We start from the raw sequence: 26,379 nt of genomic DNA, 5'->3' as shown, positions 1-26,379 counted from the left end.
GAGGGAGCACAGCTTGGCCCGGAACCCTCTCCTGTGAGAGAATAGGCCGCAGGGTATGAGGGAGCACAGCCTTGCCCGGAACCCTCTCCTGTGAGAGAATAGGCCGCAGGGTATGAGGGAGCACAGACTGGCCCGGAACCCTCTCCTGTGAGAGAATAGGTCACCAGGATATGAGGGAGCACAGCCTGGCCCGGAACCCTCTCCTGTGAGAGAATAGGTCACCAGGGTATGAGGGAGCACAGCCTAGCCCGGAACCCTCTCCTGTGAGAGAATAGGTCACCAGGGTATGAGGGAGCACAGCCTGCCCCGGAACCCTCTCCTGTGAGAGAACAGGCCGCAGGGTATGAGGGAGCACAGCCTGGCCCGGAACCCTCTCCTGTGAGAGAATAGGCCGCAGGGTATGAGGGAGCACAGCCTGGCCCGGAAACCTCTCCTGTGAGAGAATAGGCCGCAGGGTATGAGGGAGCACAGCCTGCCCCGGAACCCTCTCCTGTGAGAGAATAGGCCGCAGGGTATGAGGGAGCACAGCCTGCCCCGGAACCCTCTCCTGTGAGAGAATAGGTCACCAGGGTATGAGGGAGCACAGCCTGGCCCGGAACCCTCTCCTGTGAGAGAATAGGCCGCAGGGTATGAGGGAGCACAGCCTGCCCCGGAACCCTCTCCTGTGAGAGAATAGGTCACCAGGGTATGAGGGAGCACAGCCTGGCCCAGAACCCTCTCCTGTGAGAGAATAGGCCGCAGGGTATGAGGGAGCACAGCCTGGCCCGGAACCCTCTCCTGTGAGAGAATATGCCACAGGGTATGAGGGAGCACAGCCTGGCCCGGAACCCTCTCCTGTGAGAGAATAGGCCGCAGGGTATGAGGGAGCACAGCCTGGCCCGGAACCCTCTCCTGTGAGAGAATATGCCGCAGGGTATGAGGGAGCACAGCCTGGCCCGGAACCCTCTCCTGTGAGAGAACAGGCCGCAGGGTATGAGGGAGCACAGCCTGGCCCGGAACCCTCTCCTGTGAGAGAATAGGTCACCAGGATATGAGGGAGCACAGCCTGGCCCGGAACCCTCTCCTGTGAGAGAATAGGTCACCAGGGTATGAGGGAGCACAGCCTGGCCCGGAACCCTCTCCTGTGAGAGAACAGGCCGCAGGGTATGAGGGAGCACAGCCTGGCCCGGAACCCTCTGCTGTGAGAGAATAGGCCGCAGGGTATGAGGGAGCACAGCCTGGCCCGGAACCCTCTCCTGTGAGAGAATAGGCCGCAGGGTATGAGGGAGCACAGACTGGCCAGGAACCCTCTCCTGTGAGAGAATAGGTCACCAGGATATGAGGGAGCACAGCCTGCCCCGGAACCCTCTCCTGTGAGAGAATAGGTCACCAGGGTATGAGGGAGCACAGCCTGGCCCGGAACCCTCTCCTGTGAGAGAATAGGTCACCAGGGTATGAGGGAGCACAGCCTGGCCCAGAAACCTCTCCTGTGAGAGAATAGGCCGCAGGGTATGAGGGAGCACAGCCTGGCCCGGAACCCTCTCCTGTGAGAGAATATGCCACAGGGTATGAGGGAGCACAGCCTGGCCCGGAACCCTCTCCTGTGAGAGAATAGGCCGCAGGGTATGAGGGAGCACAGCCTGGCCCGGAACCCTCTCCTGTGAGAGAATATGCCGCAGGGTATGAGGGAGCACAGCCTGGCCCGGAACCCTCTCCTGTGAGAGAATAGGCCGCAGGGTATGAGGGAGCACAGCCTGGCACGGATCCCTCTACTGTGAGAGAATAGGCCGCAGGGTATGAGGGAGCACAGCCTGCCCCGGAACCCTCTCCTGTGAGAGAATAGGCCGCAGGGTATGAGGGAGCACAGCCTAGCCCGGAACCCTCTCCTGTGAGAGAATAGGCCGCAGGGTATGAGGGAGCACAGCCTGGCCCGGAACCCTCTCCTGTGAGAGAATAGGCCGCAGGGTATGAGGGAGCACAGCCTGGCCCAGAACCCTCTCCTGTGAGAGAATAGGCCGCAGGGTATGAGGGAGCACAGCCTGGCCCGGAACCCTCTCCTGTGAGAGAATATGCCACAGGGTATGAGGGAGCACAGCCTGGCCCGGAACCCTCTCCTGTGAGAGAATAGGCCGCAGGGTATGAGGGAGCACAGCCTGGCCCGGAACCCTCTCCTGTGAGAGAATATGCCGCAGGGTATGAGGGAGCACAGCCTGGCCCGGAACCCTCTCCTTTGAGAGAACAGGCCGCAGGGTATGAGGGAGCACAGCCTGGCCCGGAACCCTCTCCTGTGAGAGAATAGGTCACCAGGATATGAGGGAGCACAGCCTGGCCCGGAACCCTCTCCTGTGAGAGAATAGGTCACCAGGGTATGAGGGTGCACAGCCTGTCCCGGAACCCTCTCCTGTGATAGAATAGGCCGCAGGGTATGAGGGAGCACAGCCTGGCCCGGAACCCTCTCCTGTGAGAGAATAGGCCGCAGGGTATGAGGGAGCACAGCCTGGCCCGGAACCCTCTCCTGTGATAGAATAGGCCGCAGGGTATGAGGGAGCACAGCCTGGCCCGGAACCCTCTCCTGTGAGAGAATAGGCCGCAGGGTATGAGGGAGCACAGCCTGGCCCGGAACCCTCTCCTGTGAGAGAATAGGCCGCAGGGTATGAGGGAGCACAGCCTGGCCCGGAACCCTCTCCTGTGAGAGAATAGGCCGCAGGGTATGAGGGAGCACAGCCTGGCCCGGAACCCTCTCCTGTGAGAGAATAGGCCGCAGGGTATGAGGGAGCACAGCCTGGCCCGGAACCCTCTCCTGTGAGAGAATAGGCCGCAGGGTATGAGGGAGCACAGCCTGGCCCGGAACCCTCTCCTGTGAGAGAATAGGCCGCAGGGTATGAGGGAGCACAGCCTGCTGATTTAGTGAGGCTGCCACATCTTCAAAAGTTGAAAGAAGAGTTACATGATTTAAAAACAAACATCAGTGTTAGAGAAGGAAAAGCCTGTAATACTGATGTTAATATCATAACCATGCATTACCACTTACAGGAAAAGTAACACAATGATCATTACACTATACACATCCTTACAACATGACACACTACAAAGCAGGATTCGCATCCTTTACACATTAGCATTAAAGCGCTGTCCTGCTTCGGTGACACAGTATTTGGGGTTTGTACTTACCAGAATGACTTCCAGCGCTGGCAGAATGCCCATGTTTGACAAGGTCTTGAAGAACGCATCTCGATTCTGAGGTTGTAATGTTTGCGAGAATGCACAGAACTCTTTTAGAAAGTTTACCTGAAATAGACACGAGGGTGATCAAAATAAGGGCAGTTATAGGTTTATCAACACAACGTTCCTCATTTCAACCCTTCTCTCAAGTGCTCATCATATAAAACTCTGTGGGACGAGTGGAAAGATTTATGCAGAACCAAAAATACTTTAATAGCCTGAAGGTGAGGAAACCCAATCATGATCACAAGCCGTCCCAAAAACTGAGCGCAGGAGTATTGCATTTAACATTAGTGGTCTCTATACTGCAGTAATGAAATGCGCCTTACACCCAGCCAGGCCAGTCTTACCAACTCTTGCCTCTTCTCATCCTCTGTGGCTTCGTCTGTAAGTTGTGCAAATAACTCTGTTAGAAACTTCTCATCCTCCTAGAAACAGAAAGACAGTAATAGGTTAATAGTTATTTGACTTTACAGAATTCGGTGCATGTATGCGATATACAATGCCAGATCAGGGTTATTTTCATTTTCAACCATGTGATATATTATGAACAGTAAAACATGACATGCCACAGATAAAAAGGACGCCTGGGGATTTCATCAGCTGACATCATGGAAGTGATACAAATACTGATGGCGCTTGGGAACCTACGTTTCTCGTGAGTGAACAAGTCACTTTAGCTTCTTCTACTGGAACAACCTCAAAAGATAAGCAAGTGCTTTGGATGTGGGACTTCTTTTGACTAATGAAGAACCGTTACACAACAGGATAACCTCGGCAGCGTTCCTTAATGGTACCTCCCTCCTGCACACACATTTCTATTTGGTGTGACCATTGCACTAAACACTTTGTGCAACCAAACTGCAAACACCACACACAGCTGACATTGTGTATATTGCAGCATGGTAGACGCACAAACAGCAGATTATTTTTGTAGGGCTGTGCAGCAAATATACACATCAAGTAATGACATTGTTTTATGTGCTGCTGGTTCCTCCTGCAATGAAGTTAGTGATCAAGTTGGAACATTGATATTTAAAAGGTAAACAACACTTCCAATGTTTTCCCACAGTGCAGCCTGCAAGAATTGCAATGATAACACATACACACCAAGCCATTTCATTGTTTGATTTCATATCCTGTACATTGTGTTTGGACACAGCTACAATCAAAACACAGGTGCAAGGAATACACGGGACATCGTGAAAATAACACGAGTGAAACATTTCAAGGCCAATCACATCCCAGATTAAGAACAGGGTGCAGAAATATTGAGATGAAATACAGGAATTACTGATTATCCTGCACAGTGTTCCTTATGCACTTTGGATAGTGTAAGCTGGGTAATAAAATATATAATAAGCCACTAGATAGTGAAAGACGTCATCGTGTCAGTAGTTGTCAGTGCACATCAAATGAAACTTATACACGGTACAGTGCCTAAATATATATGTATAGATATCTTTTGAATAAAATGGTCTTTTAGTTGAACATTTTGGCCAAAATTATATTATAATTTATATTAGTGTTAGGTACCCTTGAGATGTGGTCTGCCGTGTAGTGGCTCAGGGGCTTACAACACTTTGGCCAAAATGTTAAACTAAAAGACCATTTTATTCAAAAGATATCTATACATATATATATTTAGGCACTGTACCGTGTATAAGTTTCACTGGATGTGCACTGAGCTCTGTCTGTGTTTCATGTTCTGTCTCTGGTTTTAAATGAAATCCCAATTGCCTGTTTGGGATTTTTGGTCGATAATGTCTACATATAGACATTTGGTCACTTCAGACTATATAGCTTATGACCCGGAGTACTTAAAGATATAACTACATCTAGTCTCAGCTGACAACTAATCAATTGGATTTTCTTCCCATTGAGATTTTCTTACAAGCCACGTTTGGGGGAATGGTCATTCGGAAAGGAATTGACAACAACATCTGTGAAAAATGTTTTCCTGCGACTCTCCGGACAGAACGAGACACCTACCTGCAGCATACCAACTATTTCCACTGACTCTCCGGGCAGAACGAGACACCTACCTGCAGCATACCAACTATTTCCACTGACTCTCCGGACAGAACGAGACACCTACCTGCAGCATACCAACTATTTCCTGCGACACTCCGGACAGAACGAGACACCTACCTGCAGCATACCAACTATTTCCTGCGACTCTCCGGGCAGAACGAGACACCTACCTGCAGCATACCAACTATTTCCTTCGACTCTCCGGGCAGAACAAGACACCTACCTGCAGCATACCAACTATTTCCTGCGACTCTGCGTAGAGAACGAGACACCTACCTGCAGCATACCAACTATTTCCACTGACACTCCGGAGAGAACGAGACACCTACCTGCAGCATAACAACTATTTCCTGCGACTCTCCGGAGAGAACGAGACACCTACCTGCAGCATACCAACTATTTCCACTGACACTCCGGAGAGAACGAGACACCTACCTGCAGCATAACAACTATTTCCTGCGACTCTCCGGAGAGAACGAGACACCTACCTGCAGCATAACAACTATTTCCTGCGACTCTCCGGACAGAACGAGACACCTACCTGCAGCATACCAACTATTTCCTTCGACTCTCCGGGCAGAACAAGACACCTACCTGCAGCATACCAACTATTTCCTGCGACTCTGCGTAGAGAACGAGACACCTACCTGCAGCATACCAACTATTTCCACTGACACTCCGGAGAGAACGAGACACCTACCTGCAGCATACCAACTATTTCCTGCGACTCTCCGGAGAGAACGAGACACCTACCTGCAGCATACCAACTATTTCCACTGACTCTCCGGAGAGAACGAGACACCTACCTGCAGCATACCAACTATTTCCACTGACTCTCCGGAGAGAACGAGACACCTACCTGCAGCATACCAACTATTTCCACTGACTCTCCGGGCAGAACGAGACACCTACCTGCAGCATACCAACTATTTCCTGCGACTCTCCGGAGAGAACGAGACACCTACCTGCAGCATAACAACTATTTCCACTGACTCTCCGGAGAGAACGAGACACCTACCTGCAGCATACCAACTATTTCCTGCGACTCTCCGGAGAGAACGAGACACCTACCTGCAGCATACCAACTATTTCCTGCGACTCTCCGGGCAGAACGAGACACCTACCTGCAGCATACCAACTATTTCCACTGACTCTCCGGGCAGAACGAGACACCTACCTGCAGCATACCAACTATTTCCACAGACTCTCCGGACAGAACGAGACACCTACCTGCAGCATAACAACTATTTCCTGCGACTCTCCGGGCAGAACGAGACACCTACCTGCAGCATAACAACTATTTCCTGCGACTCTCCGGAGAGAACGAGACACCTACCTGCAGCATACCAACTATTTCCACTGACTCTCCGGAGAGAACGAGACACCTACCTGCAGCATACCAACTATTTCCACTGACTCTCCGGAGAGAACGAGACACCTACCTGCAGCATACCAACTATTTCCACTGACTCTCCGGGCAGAACGAGACACCTACCTGCAGCATACCAACTATTTCCTGCGACTCTCCGGAGAGAACGAGACACCTACCTGCAGCATAACAACTATTTCCACTGACTCTCCGGAGAGAACGAGACACCTACCTGCAGCATACCAACTATTTCCTGCGACTCTCCGGAGAGAACGAGACACCTACCTGCAGCATACCAACTATTTCCACTGACTCTCCGGGCAGAACGAGACACCTACCTGCAGCATACCAACTATTTCCACAGACTCTCCGGACAGAACGAGACACCTACCTGCAGCATAACAACTATTTCCACTGACTCTCCGGAGAGAACGAGACACCTACCTGCAGCATAACAACTATTTCCTGCGACTCTCCGGGCAGAACGAGACACCTACCTGCAGCATAACAACTATTTCCTGCGACTCTCCGGAGAGAACGAGACAACTACCTGCAGCATACCAACTATTTCCACTGACTCTCCGGGCAGAACGAGACACCTACCTGCAGCATACCAACTATTTCCACAGACTCTCCGGACAGAACGAGACACCTACCTGCAGCATAACAACTATTTCCACTGACTCTCCGGGCAGAACGAGACACCTACCTGCAGCATAACAACTATTTCCTGCGACTCTCCGGGCAGAACGAGACACCTACCTGCAGCATAACAACTATTTCCTGCGACTCTCCGGAGAGAACGAGACACCTACCTGCAGCATACCAACTATTTCCACTGACTCTCCGGAGAGAACGAGACACCTACCTGCAGCATAACAACTATTTCCACTGACTCTCCGGGCAGAACGAGACACCTACCTGCAGCATACCAACTATTTCCACTAACTCTCCGGGCAGAACGAGACACCTACCTGCAGCATACCAACTATTTCCACTTTGTTAAAAAATATGAAGGAGTGAAGGGTCGACAACATGTTTTCTTCAAACACAGAGGGGGTCGGGAGAACCATGTCCTGAATATACTGAACTCGGTACGTCTGGTGAATTTTTTGTTTTAACTCAGGATCCGATATAGGAATGACCTCTTTAAACTTGGCGGTTTCTGTTAGAAATTCCCTGTGTTTACTTGGCAGTGATATAGATGGGTCGTACTCCAAGCATCCGATTATGTCCATTACACAGTCTTCAGAAAACATGACCTCAAAAAGCGCAGTTCGGTTTAAGAGGAAGATTCCCTTGACAATTTCGTACAAGTGGTGTAATCCTTCGATGTTCTCCAAGTCTTCGCACACATGGAAAATCTCCAAGAGCTTTTTGATGTAACCCTCATTTTCCAGGGCCAGGGCGAGCTTCTCGCGGCGGAGCGGAGACGGCAGAGAAGATGCCACAACCTCGGCGATTTCTTCAAGCCGACTTAACTCACAAGAGGGTAACTCCAGGCCTGGCGAGGACAGGTCATCAAAGCGTTCCTCTTCTGACTCGTCCACTAGGTCCTGGGTGATGTCCACGGAGGGATCTTTCCCTTGAACCTTAAAATGATGTAAAATATAAACAAACAACAGTTTAAAATCCAACTGACTTAAGCAAAAAAGTATATATAATATACACGCACTGTCTGTCATATATATAAATATGCCAATAATGGATGAAACCAAAGGCTGTGGCCACAACTTGGAGTAATAGAGAATATAGACGGGAAACCTTCTGTGAATAGCAGGTTACTGATAGCGCTCATTACTTGATTCTTGATTTTATAAGTCAATATCATATCTGTCCTTATATATAAATTCTTGTTCTCCTATACTCGCAGAATTCATAGCAGCTGGCGCTGTGACCTGCATTCTCTGAGGGTGGAAGGATGTCGGTTCAAACACCACAGAGACGTATTCCTCTCTGCAACACAGTGCTACGAGAGCGCTCTCCTCCTCCTGCGAGTATGGCACAGAGCACTCAGAGTCCGGATGGTGTACATGGCAGCTGGGACTTTCACAAGTCTTTAATACTAGTATACAGCTCCACTTACAGCACACGGGAGAACCGGCCTCCTTTTCCTACTTTTACAGTGAAATTGTAGTGGTCATGAAGGACTTTTCTGAATCATATTTTGTTCCATCACTTTGCTACGGGGACTGGGGCATATTGGTAATACTAAGCTTTGTAGGGAACGCACAAGTTTCTCACTGTGATTCATGGTTTTTATTTGATTACTTATTTTTACTGTATGAATTGATATAATACAACTTTGACTAGTAATTGCAATAGTACATTCTACCTATTATTCATGGATTTATTTTCTAGGGATTACTTATTTGTATTTTTGCTTTTCCAATAGTGCAGTACTAATAATCCATGTGCATACTCTTTGGATTAGAGGCGCTCAATCAGGCTCAGTCCTTGGGGCGGCTACCAACCGGTCAGATATGTAAGATTTCTGTTATTAACACATACTGTACTTAACCAATAAGTTGATCTCCAGTTATCACTAAGACAGCGTGCTTAGGTTTCTATTGCCCTGAAAACCTGGCCTGTTAGTAACCCTCAAGGACTGAGTGTGTGTGTGTGTGTGCGTGCGTGCGTGCGTGCGTGCGTGTGTAAAATGTCATACCTGACATATTTTCTCCCAGATCTCATCACATCCAGCCTTTTCCTGAAAGCTTAATGCCAGGTCATAATTTTCTGCTTCTGACCACACAATCAACGTGTCCTAAAAAGACAATTGCTGAATTTGAATTTCGATGAAGATGCATTCAGCAAGTGACATTTTTCAATTTGTGTAAAATTAGCAATTTTCTATCACTTGCTGATGATTTTCCGCTCCCACTACAATACAGTACAAGATAACCATGCGAGTGTTATTATGCCTATCATGCAAAATAAAACCCAAGAGTCACAATGAATTTTCACATTTTGGTATATTTGTTATGCTATAATCTATTGTACTTTTTCAATGATATTTGAATAATTCCTCCATAAAAGTTTACCTGCTGTTTCTGGTAAGCAGTGTTAGGGTTAATTTTTGATTCCAAAAGAAGAGAGCCTGAAAAGACAATACACAAATAAAATAAAACGATAGCATACGATAAATGCTATAACATGGAATAGTTTCTTAGTCAGACGAGCAACTTTTTCTCAAAGACTAAAACCAGCACCAACAAACACAATGAAGAATGGATGCATCAACATATTTATATTCATCGAATTATTTCATTTACAAATGACTGTAGTGCATTGTATTCAAAGGAAGCTATTGATGTAACGCTGTACCTATTTCTGCTAAGGATCTCCTATGTGCAGTAAAAATACATGTTTGTTAAATCACCCGAGTGTCTTTGAAAGACTGTACTCCTTGAGACAACCATAGGAACACAGCATGTTGTGCCTTAATGTATTCGTTTGAGAGAAAGACGTACATTACAGGTTAGAACATTTACGCCCCTACTGTGTGATAACCCAATGGTATTTATTAAAATGTGAAGTGCCATTTAGGATCAAATTCAGCTAATGGGCAGTGTTAGGTTAAAACAAATTATTGTCAGCTTAAATCAGACAAGTATTATTGGCTAAGTGGAAAAAATAAGGCAGTGCACTGCCAAAGGTAACAGAAGGAGGCTCACGGTTTATAGCAAAAAATCAGATTTATTCCATAAAAAAGTGGACAAACAGGTCCCCCCTTAGCCGCAGCAGGGGTCCACCAACGCGTTTCAGGCAAAAATGCCCTTGACGGTCAAGCTTGTTTACGCCGCACCAGTGCTAAAGTAATCAGCTTTAATTGATGTCCAGTCCCTGTCTGAGCACTAGTTACATCAGGGGTGGCCCAGCTTCAGGCTCAAAAGCTACCAACCGGTCAGGTTTGCAGGATATCCCAGCTTCAGCACAGGGGATGCAGTTGAAGGCTGGGTCACTGATTGAGCCACCTGTGCTGAAGGTGCGATAACCTGAAAACCTGACCTGTTGGTGACTCTTGAGGACTGGAGTCGGATACCCCGGCTCTGAAGCTTGCGTGCCGGGCCCACTATGTGTACTATTATTGTATTGCACCAGCAGCACAGCGGAACATCCAATAATATCAGTCTACTAATAGGATTGTGATTTTCCAAAGAACAATGATTTGGAATATTAGATGTACAATCCCACTATGCTTTCTATTTAACATGTTATATAGAAACAGATTGCCGAGTCTGTAGCTATACACATTCCAATGAAAGTAAATGAAATAGTAAAGAGCAAAGTTTGCATTGTACAATAACAGAATACAAAGGTTGCAGCTTTGTTGATTCTGCCACATGGCATCGCGTGTAGCACCAAGTGATTCATTTGGTATATTAGCAGGTGCGGGCTCTGTTCATTCTGTCCCTGATCTAAGGCCTAAAATATTTTTCTGCCCATCTCCTTCACTGCATGCTTGTATTTCTTGTTACTAGATGTACCAGTGACTTAATCTTTTCGCATACATGGTTGTGTAACTGATATTTCAGTTTTGAAAGCAGACCTTCTCAAACATCAGTTACCCTGAGAGAGGCAGCAGTTATACACAAAGCCCGTGTTGTTTTTTTTCGCTTATCCTCTGTGCTAGAGTCCTGCTACACATTGTGGTATAATGCGTTGCAGGTCCCCCTGGCACTTGGGGGTTAAAACATTTCAACATGTCTCAAATCCCTGATGAAAGCAGCCCATACAGACTGTGTCAACGGCTGTGTATGCTCTAAAAATGAGAAGCAAAAATAAGTGTGAGGTTTGATGTCATGCAATAATGTTATGGGGTAATCAGAAACCAACATCACACAGGCATGTTTCACACCGCAGGAAAAGTGCCGTATTAAAACCAGGTGTATCTCTCTGAAAGCCTTTCTCACAGATCCCTATAATCTGTGCACTGGGTAATGTGCTTTTGGGTGTAATGGTGCAACACAGCAACCATCAGCTATTAAAGTTGTAGAGATGAAAACATTGTCACATACAGTTTGTCTTTAAAGCCCTTGGCACCGCGGGCAGGGAGGGGTTAACTGAAACCAGATAAGAGTAAAATGTTCATTTTTCCGTGTATTTCCCGCGTATTATTAGGTAATAAGGGCTGCGGGGACCTGTCTGCATTCCTTGTCACCATGTAAGGTTGTTGCCATGACTACGATTGGCATATACAGTACATCACCAAGGCCGGTTTTTAAAATGATTCGTTTTTTACTTCACTAAAGTGTTCAATAATTTCAGATTATATTAACACTGCACTTTGTACACTTATTATCTAATAACGTTATTATCCTTTATAATGCTAAATGCGGCCTTCTATCAATGCAACAGAACAGATATATGATCTCATTGAATTCATCCTTATAGTGTCGCATACCCTGGCCAGGCGGTACCGTAACTTTGGGTGCATTTTCTTCTGCAGCAAAAACCATTTCTATGCCACAAGCGAGAGACCCATAGCAGAACGTGTACCTATGTAAATATGTACGTGTATTATTTATTTATAGGGCGCAAACATGTTCCATACCGCAGTACAACACCACGTCAAAATGACACAAATATGGGTTTATCAGGCCTGGCAACTGTCACTTACAGCATCAATGGTGCTGGTCTAAACGTAGATGTATTTATTAGATGCATTTATACTGTAAATAATATAAATATATATATATCACATACATTCCTGCAGAGAGAAGCTTAGGTTCTTCCCAGCACAGACATAAACACACATAATAATAGCCAGGGCTGCACGCAGACACATACATGTATCCCGGAGCTGCACGCAGACACATACATGTATCCCGGCACTGCACGCAGACACATACATGTATCCCGGCGCTGCACGCAGACACATACATGTATCCCGGAGCTGCACGCAGACACATAAATGTATCCCGGAGCTGCACGCAGACACACACCTATGTATCCCGGAGCTGTACGCAGACACACACATATGTATCCCAGAGCTGCACGCAGACACATACATGTATCCCGGAGCTGCACGCAGACACATACATGTATCCCGGAGCTGCACGCAGACACATACATGTATCCCGGAGCTGCACGCAGACACATACATGTATCCCGGAGCTGCACGCAGACACATACATGTATCCCGGAGCTGCACGCAGACACATACATTTATCCCGGAGCTGCACGCAGACACACACATATGTATCCCAGAGCTGCACGCAGACACATACATGTATCCCGGGGCTGCACGCAGACACACACATATGTATCCCAGAGCTGCACGCAGACACATACATGTATCCCGGGGCTGCACGCAGACACATACATGTATCACGGGGTTGCACGCAGACACACACATATATCCAGGGGCCACAGACATGTCCAGGGGCCACACACACACTGGGCTGGGGTATGTCCTTCTCCTCCCGCCGGACTCACCGTCGCTCTCGGCCCTCACGAGCAGGGACATGCCCTTCAGCCTCTCCACATATCCGGAGGACACATGCCCGGTGCCCCGGTCATCCCACTGCCGGTCCTCATTCAGCGTGTAAACCTTCACCCGCCGCCGGGTGTCCGTCATCCTGCCGCCTGCCTGCTCCCCGAGGCCCGATCCCCGGCCTATCCTGCCCACCGAGGCCCGGTCCCCGGCCTGTCCTGCTCCCCGAGGCCAATTCCCCGGCCTGTCCTGCCCACCGAGGCCCGGTCCCCGGCCAGTCCTCCCCGAGACCCGGCCTGTCCTGCCCACCGAGGCCCGGTCCCCGGCCTGTCCTGCCGCCTGTTTCCCGGTCTGTCCTAACACCCGAGGCCCGATCCCCGGCCTGTCCTGACACCCGTAGCCGCCTCCCCAGGACAGTCCCCCCCGCAGTAACGCGCGGGCTCAGAGCGGGACACCCAGTCACACACCCCGCCGAGGAGACCTCACCTCCCGGCCATTACCCCCTCAGGCCTCCCGGCCGCCGCTTCCCCCGGTACAAGGTTGGAGCCTCCGCCCCCTGCCGGACACCCCCCGCGAGTAAGCGCTCCCCGGGCAGGGGGTGGGGAGGGGCCCGGGGAGGTGACACGGCCGCTGGGTCCCGGTGCTGCCCGATCCCCGCCTCGGCCGCAGTGTGTGTGTCAGTCACAGCGCCGCCATGTTTTCCCCTCCCCTCTCCCCGCTCTCTCCTCGGGGCCACCCGCCCGGGCCGAGGGACTCTCACACACCCGCCCGGGCCGAGGGACACACACCCGCCCGGGCCGAGGGACACACACACACACCCGCCCGGGCCGAGGGACACACACACACCCGCCCGGGCCGAGGGACACACACACACCCGCCCGGGCCGAGGGACACACACTCGCCCGGGCCGAGGGACACACCCGCCCGGGCCGAGGGACTCTCACAGAGCCCGCCCGAGGGACTGTCACACACACACACACCCGCCCGGGCCGAGGGACACACTGACACCCGCCCGGGCCGAGGGACACACACACACGCACACCCGCCCGGGCCGAGGGACACACACACACGCACACCCGCCCGGGCCTAGGGACACACACACACACCCGCCCGGGCCGAGGGACACACACTCGCCCGGGCCGAGGGACACACTCACACACGCACACCCGCCCGGGCCTAGGGACACACACACACCCGCCCGGGCCGAGGGACACACACACACCCGCCCGGGCCGAGGGACACACACACACCCGCCCGGGCCGAGGGACACACACACACCCGCCCGGGCCGAGGGACACACACACACCCGCCCGGGCCGAGGGACACACACACACCCGCCCGGGCCGAGTGACACACACACACCCGCCCGGGCCGAGTGACACACACACACCCGCCCGGGCCGAGGGACACACACACACCCGCCCGGGCCGAGGGACACACACACACCCGCCCGGGCCGAGTGACACACACACACACCCGCCGGGTCGAGTGACACACACACACCCGCCCGGGCCGAGGGACACACACACACCCGCCCGGGCCGAGGGACACACACACCCGCCGGGGCCCAGGGACACACACCCGCCCGGGCCGAGGGACTCACACACCCGCCCGGGCCGAGGGACTCACACACCCGCCCGGGCCGAGGGACTCTCACACCCGCCCGGGCCGAGGGACACACTCACACACGCACACCCGCCCGGGCCTAGGGACACACGCACACCCGCCCGGGCCTAGGGACACACGCACACCCGCCCGGGCCTAGGGACACCCGCACACCCGCCCGGGCCTAGGGACACCCGCACACCCGCCCGGGCCTAGGGACACACGCACACCCGCCCGGGCCTAGGGACACACGCACACCCGCCCGGGCCTAGGGACACACGCACACCCGCCCGGGCCTAGGGACACACGCACACCCGCCCGGGCCTAGGGACACACGCACACCCGCCCGGGCCTAGGGACACACGCACACCCGCCCGGGCCTAGGGACACACGCACACCCGCGCCGAAGGACACACTGACACACTGACACACTGACACACTGACACACACACACCAGGGCCGAGGGACACACTGACACACACACCCACCCGGGCCGAGGGCCACACTGACACTCACACCCGCCCGGGCCGACGGACTCACACACACACCCGCGCCGAAGGTCAGACTTACTGACACACTCACACACATACACTCACACCCGCCTGGGCCGAGGGACACACACACCCGCCCGGGCTGAGGGACACACAGACACACTCACATAAACCCGCCTGGGCCGAGGGACACACTGACACACACAACCGGCCGGGCTGAGGGACACCACACACACACACACCCGCCCCGTGCCGCGGGACACACTGACACACAGCCGCCCGGGCCGAGGGACACACACACACCCGCCCGGGCCGAGGGTCACACACTAACACAACCAAAACAGCCGGTGCCAATGGACACACACACACCCACCCGGGCCGATTGACACTCGCACACAGTCACATACTCACACCCGCCCGGGCCGAGGGACACAGTCACACACCCGCCCGGGCCGAGAGACACATTCACACATATACACCCGCCTGGGCCGAGGGACACACTGACACACTGACACACACACACTCGCCCGGGTCAAGTGACACACACACAGATACACCCGCCCGGGCCAAGGGACACACACACACAGATACACACACACCCGCCCGGGCTGAGGGACACACACACACACACACACCCGCCCGGGCCGAGGGACACTCACACACAAACCCGCTCGAGCCGAGGGACACTCACACACAAACCCGCTCGAGCCGAGGGACACTAACACACAAACCCGCTCGAGCCAAGGGACACTCACACACAAACCCGCTCGAGCCGAAGGACACACACACATACCCGCTCGAGCCGAGGGACACTCAAACACACCAGCCTGGGCCGAGGGACACACACTCACCCGCCCGGGCCGAGGGACACACACTCATACACACACTCACACACCCTCCCGGGCCGAGCGACACACACAGACACTACACACGTGCACCCTCACACATACACACCCTCCCGGGCCGAGGAACACACGCGAGCTCCCGTGAGACACTCACTCACTCACTTCAGGTGATCACAAACAGCTATTTGTGAAAGCCTCCTGGTTTTGAAACGAGTGAAACACCAGATTTATCAAAGAAAACGTCACCCATCAGTAAGCAGTGGGATTTTTACAAATATATTGGGTAAATCTGGTGTATCTAGCACTAGTATTGCCTTAGGTTTGCATCTGTGAGATTAATACATTTCTCCTTTTCTGTTTAAACTAGGGATTCATACTTATTGTTAAAAATACATGTTAGCATTCTTTAATATACTCTGTATACAGTAACTGTAAGTTTATTTTATGATGTAACATGTTAGTTTTTTTTAAAAAAAACATTTGGGCAGTGTATAATATAAGCCTTTTACATCCTAATCAACAATAGATTTGTTGCAAAACTATTAAAAAGAGATATTATAAATTACTAAACATGTTTGAGCGCTTTACTATCCTGTGTTTCTATTTTTAAAAACCAACTGTTGGTTATTTCCATGTCCGTGGCCTCTCTGGCATCATTCAACATTAGGAATAGTAAAGATTCTGCTAAAAAGAAACTTTTCTGCTGGGTTTTGGGCTACTGAATAGCATAATTGGTCTATTGGTTTAATATTGCAAATGTAAAATAAATGTCATAAAGCCAGAACTAAGCAGCATGGACAAAGAGAATACTCCTCACCAGGACGAGGCTGGACAGGGACACGTTATTTCCGATACCGCAATGAGTGGAGGGGTGAGAAAAGACTTGAAAGGAAACGAGACGTCTGATTAAGCCCTACAAATAAAAATGCCACTTGTGAGCACATTCACGTCTCAGACTGGTCTACAAACCCTGCCTTTCCCGATTATCTCTTAGCATACAATACTTCCACAGCAGCCAGGGATCCTGGGTAATGACATGCAAATGAGCACATATACCGGGCATCACTTTGTCACTCAATATGGCATTTTTTTCCAATGCATAAACAAAGGGACAGGGCTGATGCAACAAGGGATGGAGTCGTTTTGGAAGTACTGTACCACTATTATTGATGCACACACCAACAGGTTCACTTTAATAGTTTATTTTAACAAGACTCTTTTTCTAGGTTTTCAGAGCAGTAATAATAGTGCATATACTTTTGCAAATGGCGTAAACGGCTCTTTCCACGTGTAATAAGAATGTGCAGTCACACTACTTTATAACAGTGTCTTCACATTTGTGAACACCCTTTCTATTCTGTATACACAGTGGTAATTAGTACTAAAAAAAAACAACGTTAAGCTACGAAACGGGGCTGACTTTGCCCCTTTTTTTAATGATTTTCCTAACAGTGCCCCAGATTTGGACATTGTGCCTTTTCATGAAGAAAGCAACGAGGATCACTCCGCCTAGCAGCACAGACGTGAGGGTCTTAATGAGATATTGTCCCGGGAAGGCCATCGGAGCGTCAACGACATAAATCTGCAAAGGAAAAATAACGCAAGAAATGTAACATTATAAGCTAGCTCAATTTATCTCCATGGAACACATCAATCATACACAGGCTTAACTGGCCGCAGAAGTAGCCATGCAATATGCACAATTTTCATAGCCTTTTTCTTTATTTTCAATATTTTCTATTTCCAACGATGGAGCCTACTGTAATTACCAAGGAGTAGAATAAAACCTACCACTTTTATTAAAGTAAAAAGTCACACTGCTTTCATTTGCGAAAATCAACTGTTTTCGTTTAAGCCAATGACTTTAGAAATCATGTTTTACCAAATGAAGTTAATTAACCCATTCAGCACTGGAGGTCATACAGTGTAGTGTGAATACACTGCAGATTCCTTCAGCATTAAAGGGAAGTAAGGAAAGGGGACCAGGGCCTCACATGCCTTGTTGCCCGAGGACCTCATGAATTCTGAAAATAGCCCTAGCTGCTCTACATGTAATTATATTTGACACACAGCCACGGCAAGCATTACCTGAAATTCATCTGCCAACTCGCAGAAAGAAACGCCAGGAATAAGTGAGATCCTGAAATGAAAAAGTTCAGATCCCTGCAGAGTAAACACAAGATGAATTAGTAGCCTGTAGAATTGAAAAGGCAGTGTGTATCAAAGCCAAAATATAAGCGCAAAGTCTCAGTGTGTCATAGCTCGCACTGAAAAATCCCTGCGCCTGGTAGCGGATATGTCTGCGTTGGTCTGCGACAAGGGATTTTGTGCTGCTGCGGAGTTGTACATTTGAATGTGGACGCAGGTATATGTATTAGGAAATGAGCGGCTTGCGGTATGGATGTCTACGTCGTTTTCTCCTTAACCTTAAGGTGCTGACGGCCGTGTTATTTGTGCACAATTCTAGCGCAACAACGTGTATACGCCAAATTCTAAAAACAGCATAAATGCTCTTAAATAAATATATATGACGCATCATACTAACAAAATGCACATCTATTTTAATGCAGAAGGATCAGAGCAGGCCGATTTCTTGCTGCATAAAACCCAAAGTATTTTAGTTAACTGACATATATATTCTTTTAGCTTATGTTGACTTGTGATATTAATTTACTTTGAAAAGACCTAAAAACAGAGGTTTTTTTGACAGTGGTTTAAAGCATGCAATATCCTAGGTTTAAAAAAAAAATCAGTTCTGTAGTATTAGATAATGATATATATACCTGTATATTCAAATGAATATCAGGTTCTACAAGCTATTGAATCATAAGGTATACTTAGTTTTTCACACATGGCTTCTCAATTTTGGCTTTATTTTTGTTATATAAATCATGACACGGTGTAGTATGTCATGTGTACACACACACACACACACGGTGTAATATGTCATGTGTTGTTGTTCATCTGAGGTTCTATTTACCTCATTTTTAGACCTGCTAAGGAACAGATGATTGTTATTATGTCCTGATATGTAAAACCATGGAATTCAAAGAGGGTGTACTTTCTGTTTCACACCACTGTGTGTGTATGTATATATATTATATTATATATCTCAAACACACAAAATTGTTCTGCAATCTAATCACCCCTTCATATATCTAATAAAGTCAAAAACCGAGGTGTAAGATAAATAAAACCCCTGGGGGTGCTAGGGATTAATATAATACAGAACACACAGAGGAAAAAAAAGCAAGTCCTCTAAATAGCACACACATTGACAAAAACGTATATAAATAAACAAATGGACTTTATTAGTGTAGCCAGGTCCCCCTTGCCTGTCGCCCCCCCCCCCCCTCACCTTGCCGGCGATCGCGGGTGCCGCAGAGCCCCATGGCGGACCCGTCGGCCGGGTGCAGGAGTGGGGGCGGATAGGAGCTTGTGTGGGGGTTGCCGGGGACGCGTGCTAAGGCCGCAGTCGCGTCGCGAGGGCTTCCGGCGGCTCCCCGTGCAGGGCGCCGCCATGTTGGACTGCGCACGCATGCGCAGTGGGTATTTCTGCGCGGTGAGCAGACGGGACGTTCGCGCATGCGCAAAGGAAGTGCGCGCGAGGTGCCAATGGGAGAATAGCTCCCAAGAAGAATACAGTCCCCCAGGGTGCACAGGGGCAGAGCAAGGTAGCCAATAGGGCTGTAGGATCTCCCTGCAGGGGAGATTGGATACATTTGGCGCGCTGAGCCCACGTTAGTCGGCGTCAGGAGCAGCTAGGGGAAGGAGGTAGGGTGCAGGAGTCAGTGACTCCCTGTACTAGGCCAGCAGCCCCCCCTAGGCCCCAGACAGCCCTGAGCCACTGTGTAGCTTGTTGTGTTATAGGGACAGGCCCTAGATAGGGACACTGCCCCATTAGCTATTTGGATAGTCAGGGACACAGCGCTGAAGCCGTGCAGCCCTGCGAGGTGGGCTCAGAACGCCACCAAAGACACTGAGACTAAGGTGATATTATCCACGCCGGAATTCACCCAAAGCGGTGCGGAGGACGACGTCGGATCGGGCGGAATCTCTGTCGTAGTCTGCGGAACCCGGGGTGGGAGCCCCGGGCAGGTATCATATCAACAAGTGCACCAACGATCCTACATATATTGTTAATACAGGACTAGTGGCTGCGCAGTCACACATATCTCCCTTAAAGGGTGCGGGACATATTGTGTGGGGTTATTGGACACGGGGTGGGATCACCCGGTGGAGGTGGGAGCGTCCTGCGAGACGCAGTAGTCAGTGTCTCCTCTAGAGAGGGACACCTGTTGATTTATGAATACGTACATGCTATGCAGTAAAACCAGTTCTGTTTCACATCTTTTTGCTTAATGTGATTGTTTCCTGTGAGGGCCTCCTCCCACTCCGTTGGGATCCCTCCCAGGTGGAGGCGTTGCACCACAAGATCGTATTATATGTATGTACCCCAGGCTCCCCAAGCGGAGGCTTAGGCTCCTGAGAGCCACACAGGTTACACAGCAGGTAGTAGCGCCTGTATTCACAGGGAATACCCGTTACATTAGTAATAACAGAAAAGACAGAAATATAAGTAAAAGAAAATGATACCATGATTTATTTTTCTACGTGCCGCTTGGATTGCCTCTTCAAAGTAGCAATCCTGCTTGCCTTTTTTTTAAATAATAATAATAATAATAAATAGGATCGAAGCAGAGGGTCTCTGGAGCTGAACTGCATTAATTTAAGCTCTGGGGACCCCCTGCTCCCTGACATACCTCCACAGGGGACCCCCTGCTTCCCGAGATACCTCCGCAGGGGACCCCCTGCTCCCCGAGACCTCCGCAGGGGGCACCGGTAGCAGCTCAGGCTGGGCTGTGTGTGGGGAACATAATGGCGGCTTTAATGTCACGCGGGCCAATAGGAAGCCGGGATGTCATCCCTTGCGGCTTCCTATTGATCCGTGTAACCAGGACCTTTAAACCTCCGGAGTTGCAACCGGCGCACGCTATGGAGGTATATATATATCTCTGGGAACAGGGGTCCCCTTAGCTGAAATTAACGTGGTTTAGCTCTGAAGACCCTCTGCTTCCCACCTATTAAAAATACCACATGTTCTGCTGCTTTAAAGTACTAAAATAGTGGCGCTCTGCATGTCTGTGAGAGCGGCTTGTACAACTTAGGCCTTGGCCATGTTTGGCGCTTGCTGGCGGAAGCGTGCTGACGCGTGCTCCCGCTCAGCACTGAGCCCCTACAGCCGCAATTAGAGCGGCTTTAGTAGGGGCTCACCTGCGCTTCTGCGCGCTTGCGGAAGCGCAGGTCTTAGGGGAATTTAAAATTCCCCCGCTTGCCGGTGAGACAGGCCGGTCACGTGAGCGGTTCGCCCAATGAGGGCGAACCAGCTCCGTGACGTCACTGGACCGCCCCCTGACGGCCTGCTGAGAGCGCTTGCGGTAAGCAACCGCAAGGCCAGGGAAAGCACCCGCTTTCCCTGAGCCTCAGCGCGCCTCAGCACGCCAGCGGTAAGCGTGTCCGAGGCCTAATGGTATAAAGCACAATTGGTATTTTGGAAAGATACATTGACTTCAATTTCTCCCTGGGATATAAAACAGTGACATAAGGTATTAGAATTAACAGTTCTAATAAATACATTCAAAATTGTTTCTGCACATGAACTTTTTTAGGAGGGGATGAGACTTTAACCAAGGGGTGCGCAAATGGGGTGCGCGGATCCCTTACCCGGCTTTAGACCATGCGTCATTTGACACCCGTTGCCATAGAGACGCGGCTTCACATGACCCTGCGGCATCATTTGACACGGTGAGAGCAAGCAGGGGGAGCGCAGCGGAGGAAGTTTGCACACCCCTGCTTTAACCCATACGTTGCCATAGATGCCCGAAGCGTGTGGCTTGTCTCTTAGGCCCGATATATAGTGTGTGCGGCCGTGCGCCTGTGCAAACATGCGTGCACGTGCCGCACACTTTTTGTGTGTATGTTGTCAGCGACACTGTGTGTGTGTGTGTGTGTGTGTGTGTGTGTGTGTGTGTGTGTGTGTGTGTGTGTGTGTGTGTGTGTGTGTGTGTGTGTGTGTGTGTGTGTGTGTGTGTGTGTGTGTGTGTGTGTGTGTGTGTGTGTGTGTGTGGTTTATAATAAATAAATGCGTTGGAATAAATTATTTATTAACATTGTACATACACACACACACGTATATATATACATACATACATTTCAGCGGCGGTAGCAGCGCAAAATCTTTATTTTCCTCATCTTCCCCCCTGTCGGCGGGTTCCACGCTCACTGCCGTGCACACGCACGGCACCATTATAGAAAGGCTGACTAACTTCAGCCAACTATAACTGCCGCGCGCGCACGGCGCAGCAAGCGCACCCTCTATAGGACAGCCCTTAGGCTGCGGCCAGGATGAATGAGAGCGCGCTGGTGCTCGAGCTCGGCGCTCATTTTGCTCCAGCGATTTTGTGTCCTGTTAGTTGCACGCATGGAGGGGGGCTTTTTGGGGGGCGCGGCCTGTGACGTCATGGAGCTGCTTCGCCCTCATTGGACGAACCGCTCACGTGATGCATCAGCGAGCAGCAAAATCAAATTTGATTGTGTCGGTAAGAAGCAAGCTCACAGGCACGTGCACGCATGCACCCGCACCCTGGACTAGCGCATTCAGAATTATCACTCTGATCGCGCTAAGCACGAGCGCGCATCGCTTCGTTTCACCCTGGCCGCAGCCTTACAGAGTTGTAACAGAGTGGCACCGCCTGCAGTCTGCTGTCCCATAAGCTGCCAGCAACAACGTAGCAGTGCCACTAAGTATAGTACTTGGCCACTAATCTAAATTAGTTCTATAGTGTACCTTTTTCTAAAAGAAGATGGGGCGCTTAAATGAAGTTTCTTTCCTGGCACCCTGCAAGCAAAGCTGTTTTATTGCAGACAGAATGAATGCAATAGTCATGTACATGAATAAAAAAGTATGTCAAACTTACGTAAATACTCATCAGCAGGCCTTCTGGGTTATACAAGGTGCTATTTGACTTGTGTCGCAGGTACTGTCTGAGCTTTAGCATGCTTGGGGTTGAATTTGTGCCTGTCCAAAAAGAAACCCCAAAAAGAATGCGGTGAAGGATGTCAGTGCTAGTGTCTGCAGCACTTTGCAGTGAAGAGGCCCGTATGTAACCCTTTCCTGCCATTAGGGCAGGGGTGGCCAACTGCACTCCTCAAGGGCCAACAACAGGTCAGGTTTTCAGGATATCCCTGCTTCAGCCACCGGTGCTGAAGCAGAGACTGAGCCACCTGTGCTGAAGCAGAGACTGATTAAGCCACCTGTGCTGAAGCACGGATATCCTGAAAACCTGACCTGTTGGTGGCCCTTGGGGACTGGAGTTGGCCACCCAGGCATTAGGACCTGCAACTGCGCATGCTTATATCACCAGAAAAGGCGGTAGTAAGTATGGTAAATCCTCTTTCCTACAGATCATACCTGTAACTTCCCAGTTATCCCGATTATTCACTTCTGTCACCGTTACAAAATAAGGAGATCGCATGGCTGAATATTCATTTTCACTTAAAAGGTACAACTGGATTGGAAGTTTTTTGACAGGGAATTTCATCCTGAGAACCTGCAGCGTGATAAGAGGAACAGGGTATCAAGCCAAAAAACATAGCCTTGTTTATCTCTCGTTAAAAATGTACAAATGTGCACTAATTCCGCATTGTGCAATTGTAATTATGGAGAACAGAAAATAGAGAGACCTTTTTCGAGAAGCGCTTGTTTACACAGGATGGCTGCAGTTATCTCAGATAATCACAGCAGCTGTCGTTTAGGTAAATCCCACAGGAGGGACAGGACAGTACAGGCCAGCGCTGGCCAACTCCAGTCCTCAAGGGCCACAAACAGGTCAGGTTTTCAGGATATCCCTGCTTCAGCACAGGTGGATCACTCATAATTACTGAGTCACTGATGGATCCACCTGTGCTGAAGCAGGGATATCCTGAAAACCTGATCTGTAGGTGGTCCTTGAGTACTGGAGTTGGGCACCTCTGGTATTTGCCTTTGCCATGGGGAACTTTTTTTGGGGGGGAGGGGGGGGGGAGTTCCTTAAAGCTGCAGTTCAGTCAATATCCTACATGTGTGTTTTTTTTAATAAATCAGTTCTGTAGTAAGAAAAAATACTTTTAGCATTTTCTATTTTTAAAAAAACAACTTTGAAAGACTAATTTTCTTGTATTCTATTTTAACAACCATTTACTAAGGCACTGCCCCTTCATGTCCTGTCACAAGCCCTGGCACACCCCTTTGTCAGCCCTGCCCTCCCTCTAGCACATGTCAGTGCAGGAGTGCTCATGAATATTCATGAGCTTCCACTGAGTGACAGAGGCAGAAGAAAAACATATGCCAGCTCTAAAGATCTTGCCAAATTTTGCCGATCAATACATGGAGAACGAATTGACTGGCAGCTATACAGTTCTTTAGGTAATTAGAGATTGCACACATGAAACTATTGAAGTAAAAAAAATAATAAAAAAAAAAAAAGACTGAACTGCAGCTTTAATAGGGCTTGCGTAAGGGTGGCTCATAACCAAGGGACGGGCCTGATTTAAGAGTGACCAAATAAAAATGGCGGTGGGCCGGAAATATTACAAGAAGAAATGATCATTGTTGGACAAAGATAGTACTCAACTGGATCCCAAGGGAAATTTAAAGAACAGGATGACAACCAAAAGTAAGATGGGAGGATGAAATCAGAACATTGGTTGTAGTAACGTGGTACAGAAAAGATTGCAACCGCAGTTCCTGGAAGATCCTTGGGGAGAGCTTCATCTAGCAGTAGATCGACAATGGCTAAAGATGATGATATATACTGTATTATAGTTATGTAAAGAGCAAACATCGTATAAGTGACCTACAGTCATTCACGGTTTGTGTTTTAATTTCATAAAACATGCAAAGCATGAGAGCAGATATTAATAGAAAACTTGACTTTTGTCTTAATTTAATGTGAATGCACCTTTAAGGCAGGAAATGTTTTAGACATCAGTTACCGCAGGTCCCATTACGCACCTTTTCTCTGCAGTCGGAATAAGCAGCAAAGAAGGACAGCTTCTCATTGTCCGTGCAATTGCACTCTATGCGGGACTTCATACCAAAGCACTTCTTATATACTCCAGACACCTGACACATTTTCAGAAAGGCTTAGGATGTAAAAAAATGTCATCTTGACAAAACATTGAAAATAAAATTGTTAAAAAAAAATTAACCACTTTTTTAATTAATACACAAGGGAGTTTCCTATGAGAGAAAATGGCAACCTTCTTAACTATTGAGAATATTAAATATTACAAGAAGATATGTCTAGAGTGGTGTTAAGCATCAAAAAAAAGGTCATTCATCTAGAAAGTGTGCAAATGGTTGTTCAAAGGTTGCAAGAAAAAAAATTATTTTTCTTGTGAACTTTAATATAAAGAAACAAACAGACGTTAATATGAATGTTTTGCTCTTTAGAAAAGAGTGCAGTTTTGAGACATACTTCATGCCAATTAGTAGGAGGGATTAGCTGTTCTCCGATACGAAATATCATGATCTGTAATGAAAGTGGAGTAGTTAGTGTACGTACTTTTGATTCATGAAAGTAGTCTCTGAACTTGGGTTTGCTCGGGTCTGCATTGTAAATGTTATTTGTCAGTGGAACTGCTATTCCCCTTTTGGAAGGCGGTCGGTAGTTAAACTGCACAGAAAGAAGAGAACATTGAGCTAGCGCATTATACTAAAGGCATCTCATTTTTTAAAGGGAGTAATCATGTATTTTGTATTTTCTAACGAAGATGTCCTACTCTATTTCCATGGCACTCAGCAGAGTAGGCATCCCCTGCCCAGGTCTCCTCCAATCCAGTGTCTCTTTAATTGGCACAACCTAAAGACTTGCATGATTGCAGTACTGCGTGTTGAGGTATTTGACTCGCAGCTAATGCTTTTATTTTTAAGTAAACCTTTTATTTTTGTTGTTGAAATAAGTCAGAAGACTTACAGAACAGAAGGAGTTTTATTTGTGAAGCTGTTTTCACTCTGATGCACCTTTTTGCATAAGTTCATCTTTTTCTTTGGGGCAGCTTTAGGATACATGTATTATAGCTGAAGAGCCCGAGTTTGGGCTAAATAGATGTTTGAAGAGAAACATTGTATCTGTATTCAGTGTAGGACGGGGCTCCTCAACTTGTGGCCCACGGGCCAAATACGTCCCACAAAGGACCTTGAAGTGGCCCTTGGACATTCTCTCCCTGGTAATTTCACACCGGTTGCTTAAGCATGTATGTGCCGTGTATGACCGAAACTCACATGTAATTTAAGGTAATGTATACGCCGTTATAGGACCTGCAGAGTGGTCATGCCTTGGAGGGGCTGCAGGC

General features: G+C 49.1%; 2 protein-coding genes across 3 annotated transcripts in view; both read right to left on the bottom strand.

Moving 5' to 3' along the window:
• PPP4R3A (protein phosphatase 4 regulatory subunit 3A) overlaps window positions 1-13,530 on the bottom strand; it is a 32,492-nt gene extending 18,962 nt beyond the window's left edge. Inside the window, exons 1-6 of one of the 2 annotated variants that reach the window (XM_075614542.1) lie at window positions 13,046-13,530; window positions 9,649-9,704; window positions 9,273-9,371; window positions 7,579-8,196; window positions 3,552-3,629; window positions 3,151-3,267 (exon numbers count right to left, since the gene is read on the bottom strand). In XM_075614542.1, the coding sequence (XP_075470657.1) occupies window positions 3,151-3,267; window positions 3,552-3,629; window positions 7,579-8,196; window positions 9,273-9,371; window positions 9,649-9,704; window positions 13,046-13,187 (1,110 nt within the window). In that variant the 5' untranslated portion in view covers window positions 13,188-13,530. The remainder of the gene's footprint in view (window positions 1-3,150; window positions 3,268-3,551; window positions 3,630-7,578; window positions 8,197-9,272; window positions 9,372-9,648; window positions 9,705-13,045) is intronic. The other variant, XM_075614541.1, reaches the window with a different exon arrangement.
• Window positions 13,531-17,170: 3,640 nt separating this feature from the next.
• CATSPERB (catsper channel auxiliary subunit beta) overlaps window positions 17,171-26,379 on the bottom strand; it is a 90,592-nt gene continuing 81,383 nt past the window's right edge. Inside the window, 6 exon segments of the mRNA XM_075615396.1 lie at window positions 17,171-17,566; window positions 18,073-18,147; window positions 22,962-23,062; window positions 23,456-23,594; window positions 25,037-25,147; window positions 25,590-25,700. Of these exon segments, the coding sequence (XP_075471511.1) occupies window positions 17,387-17,566; window positions 18,073-18,147; window positions 22,962-23,062; window positions 23,456-23,594; window positions 25,037-25,147; window positions 25,590-25,700 (717 nt within the window). The 3' untranslated portion in view covers window positions 17,171-17,386.

This window comes from Ascaphus truei, chromosome 9 (genome assembly GCF_040206685.1).
Source record: "Ascaphus truei isolate aAscTru1 chromosome 9, aAscTru1.hap1, whole genome shotgun sequence".
Taxonomy (NCBI): domain Eukaryota; kingdom Metazoa; phylum Chordata; class Amphibia; order Anura; family Ascaphidae; genus Ascaphus; species Ascaphus truei.
Note: the sequence above shows the minus strand (reverse complement) of the source record. Positions and strands in the feature narration are given on the sequence as shown.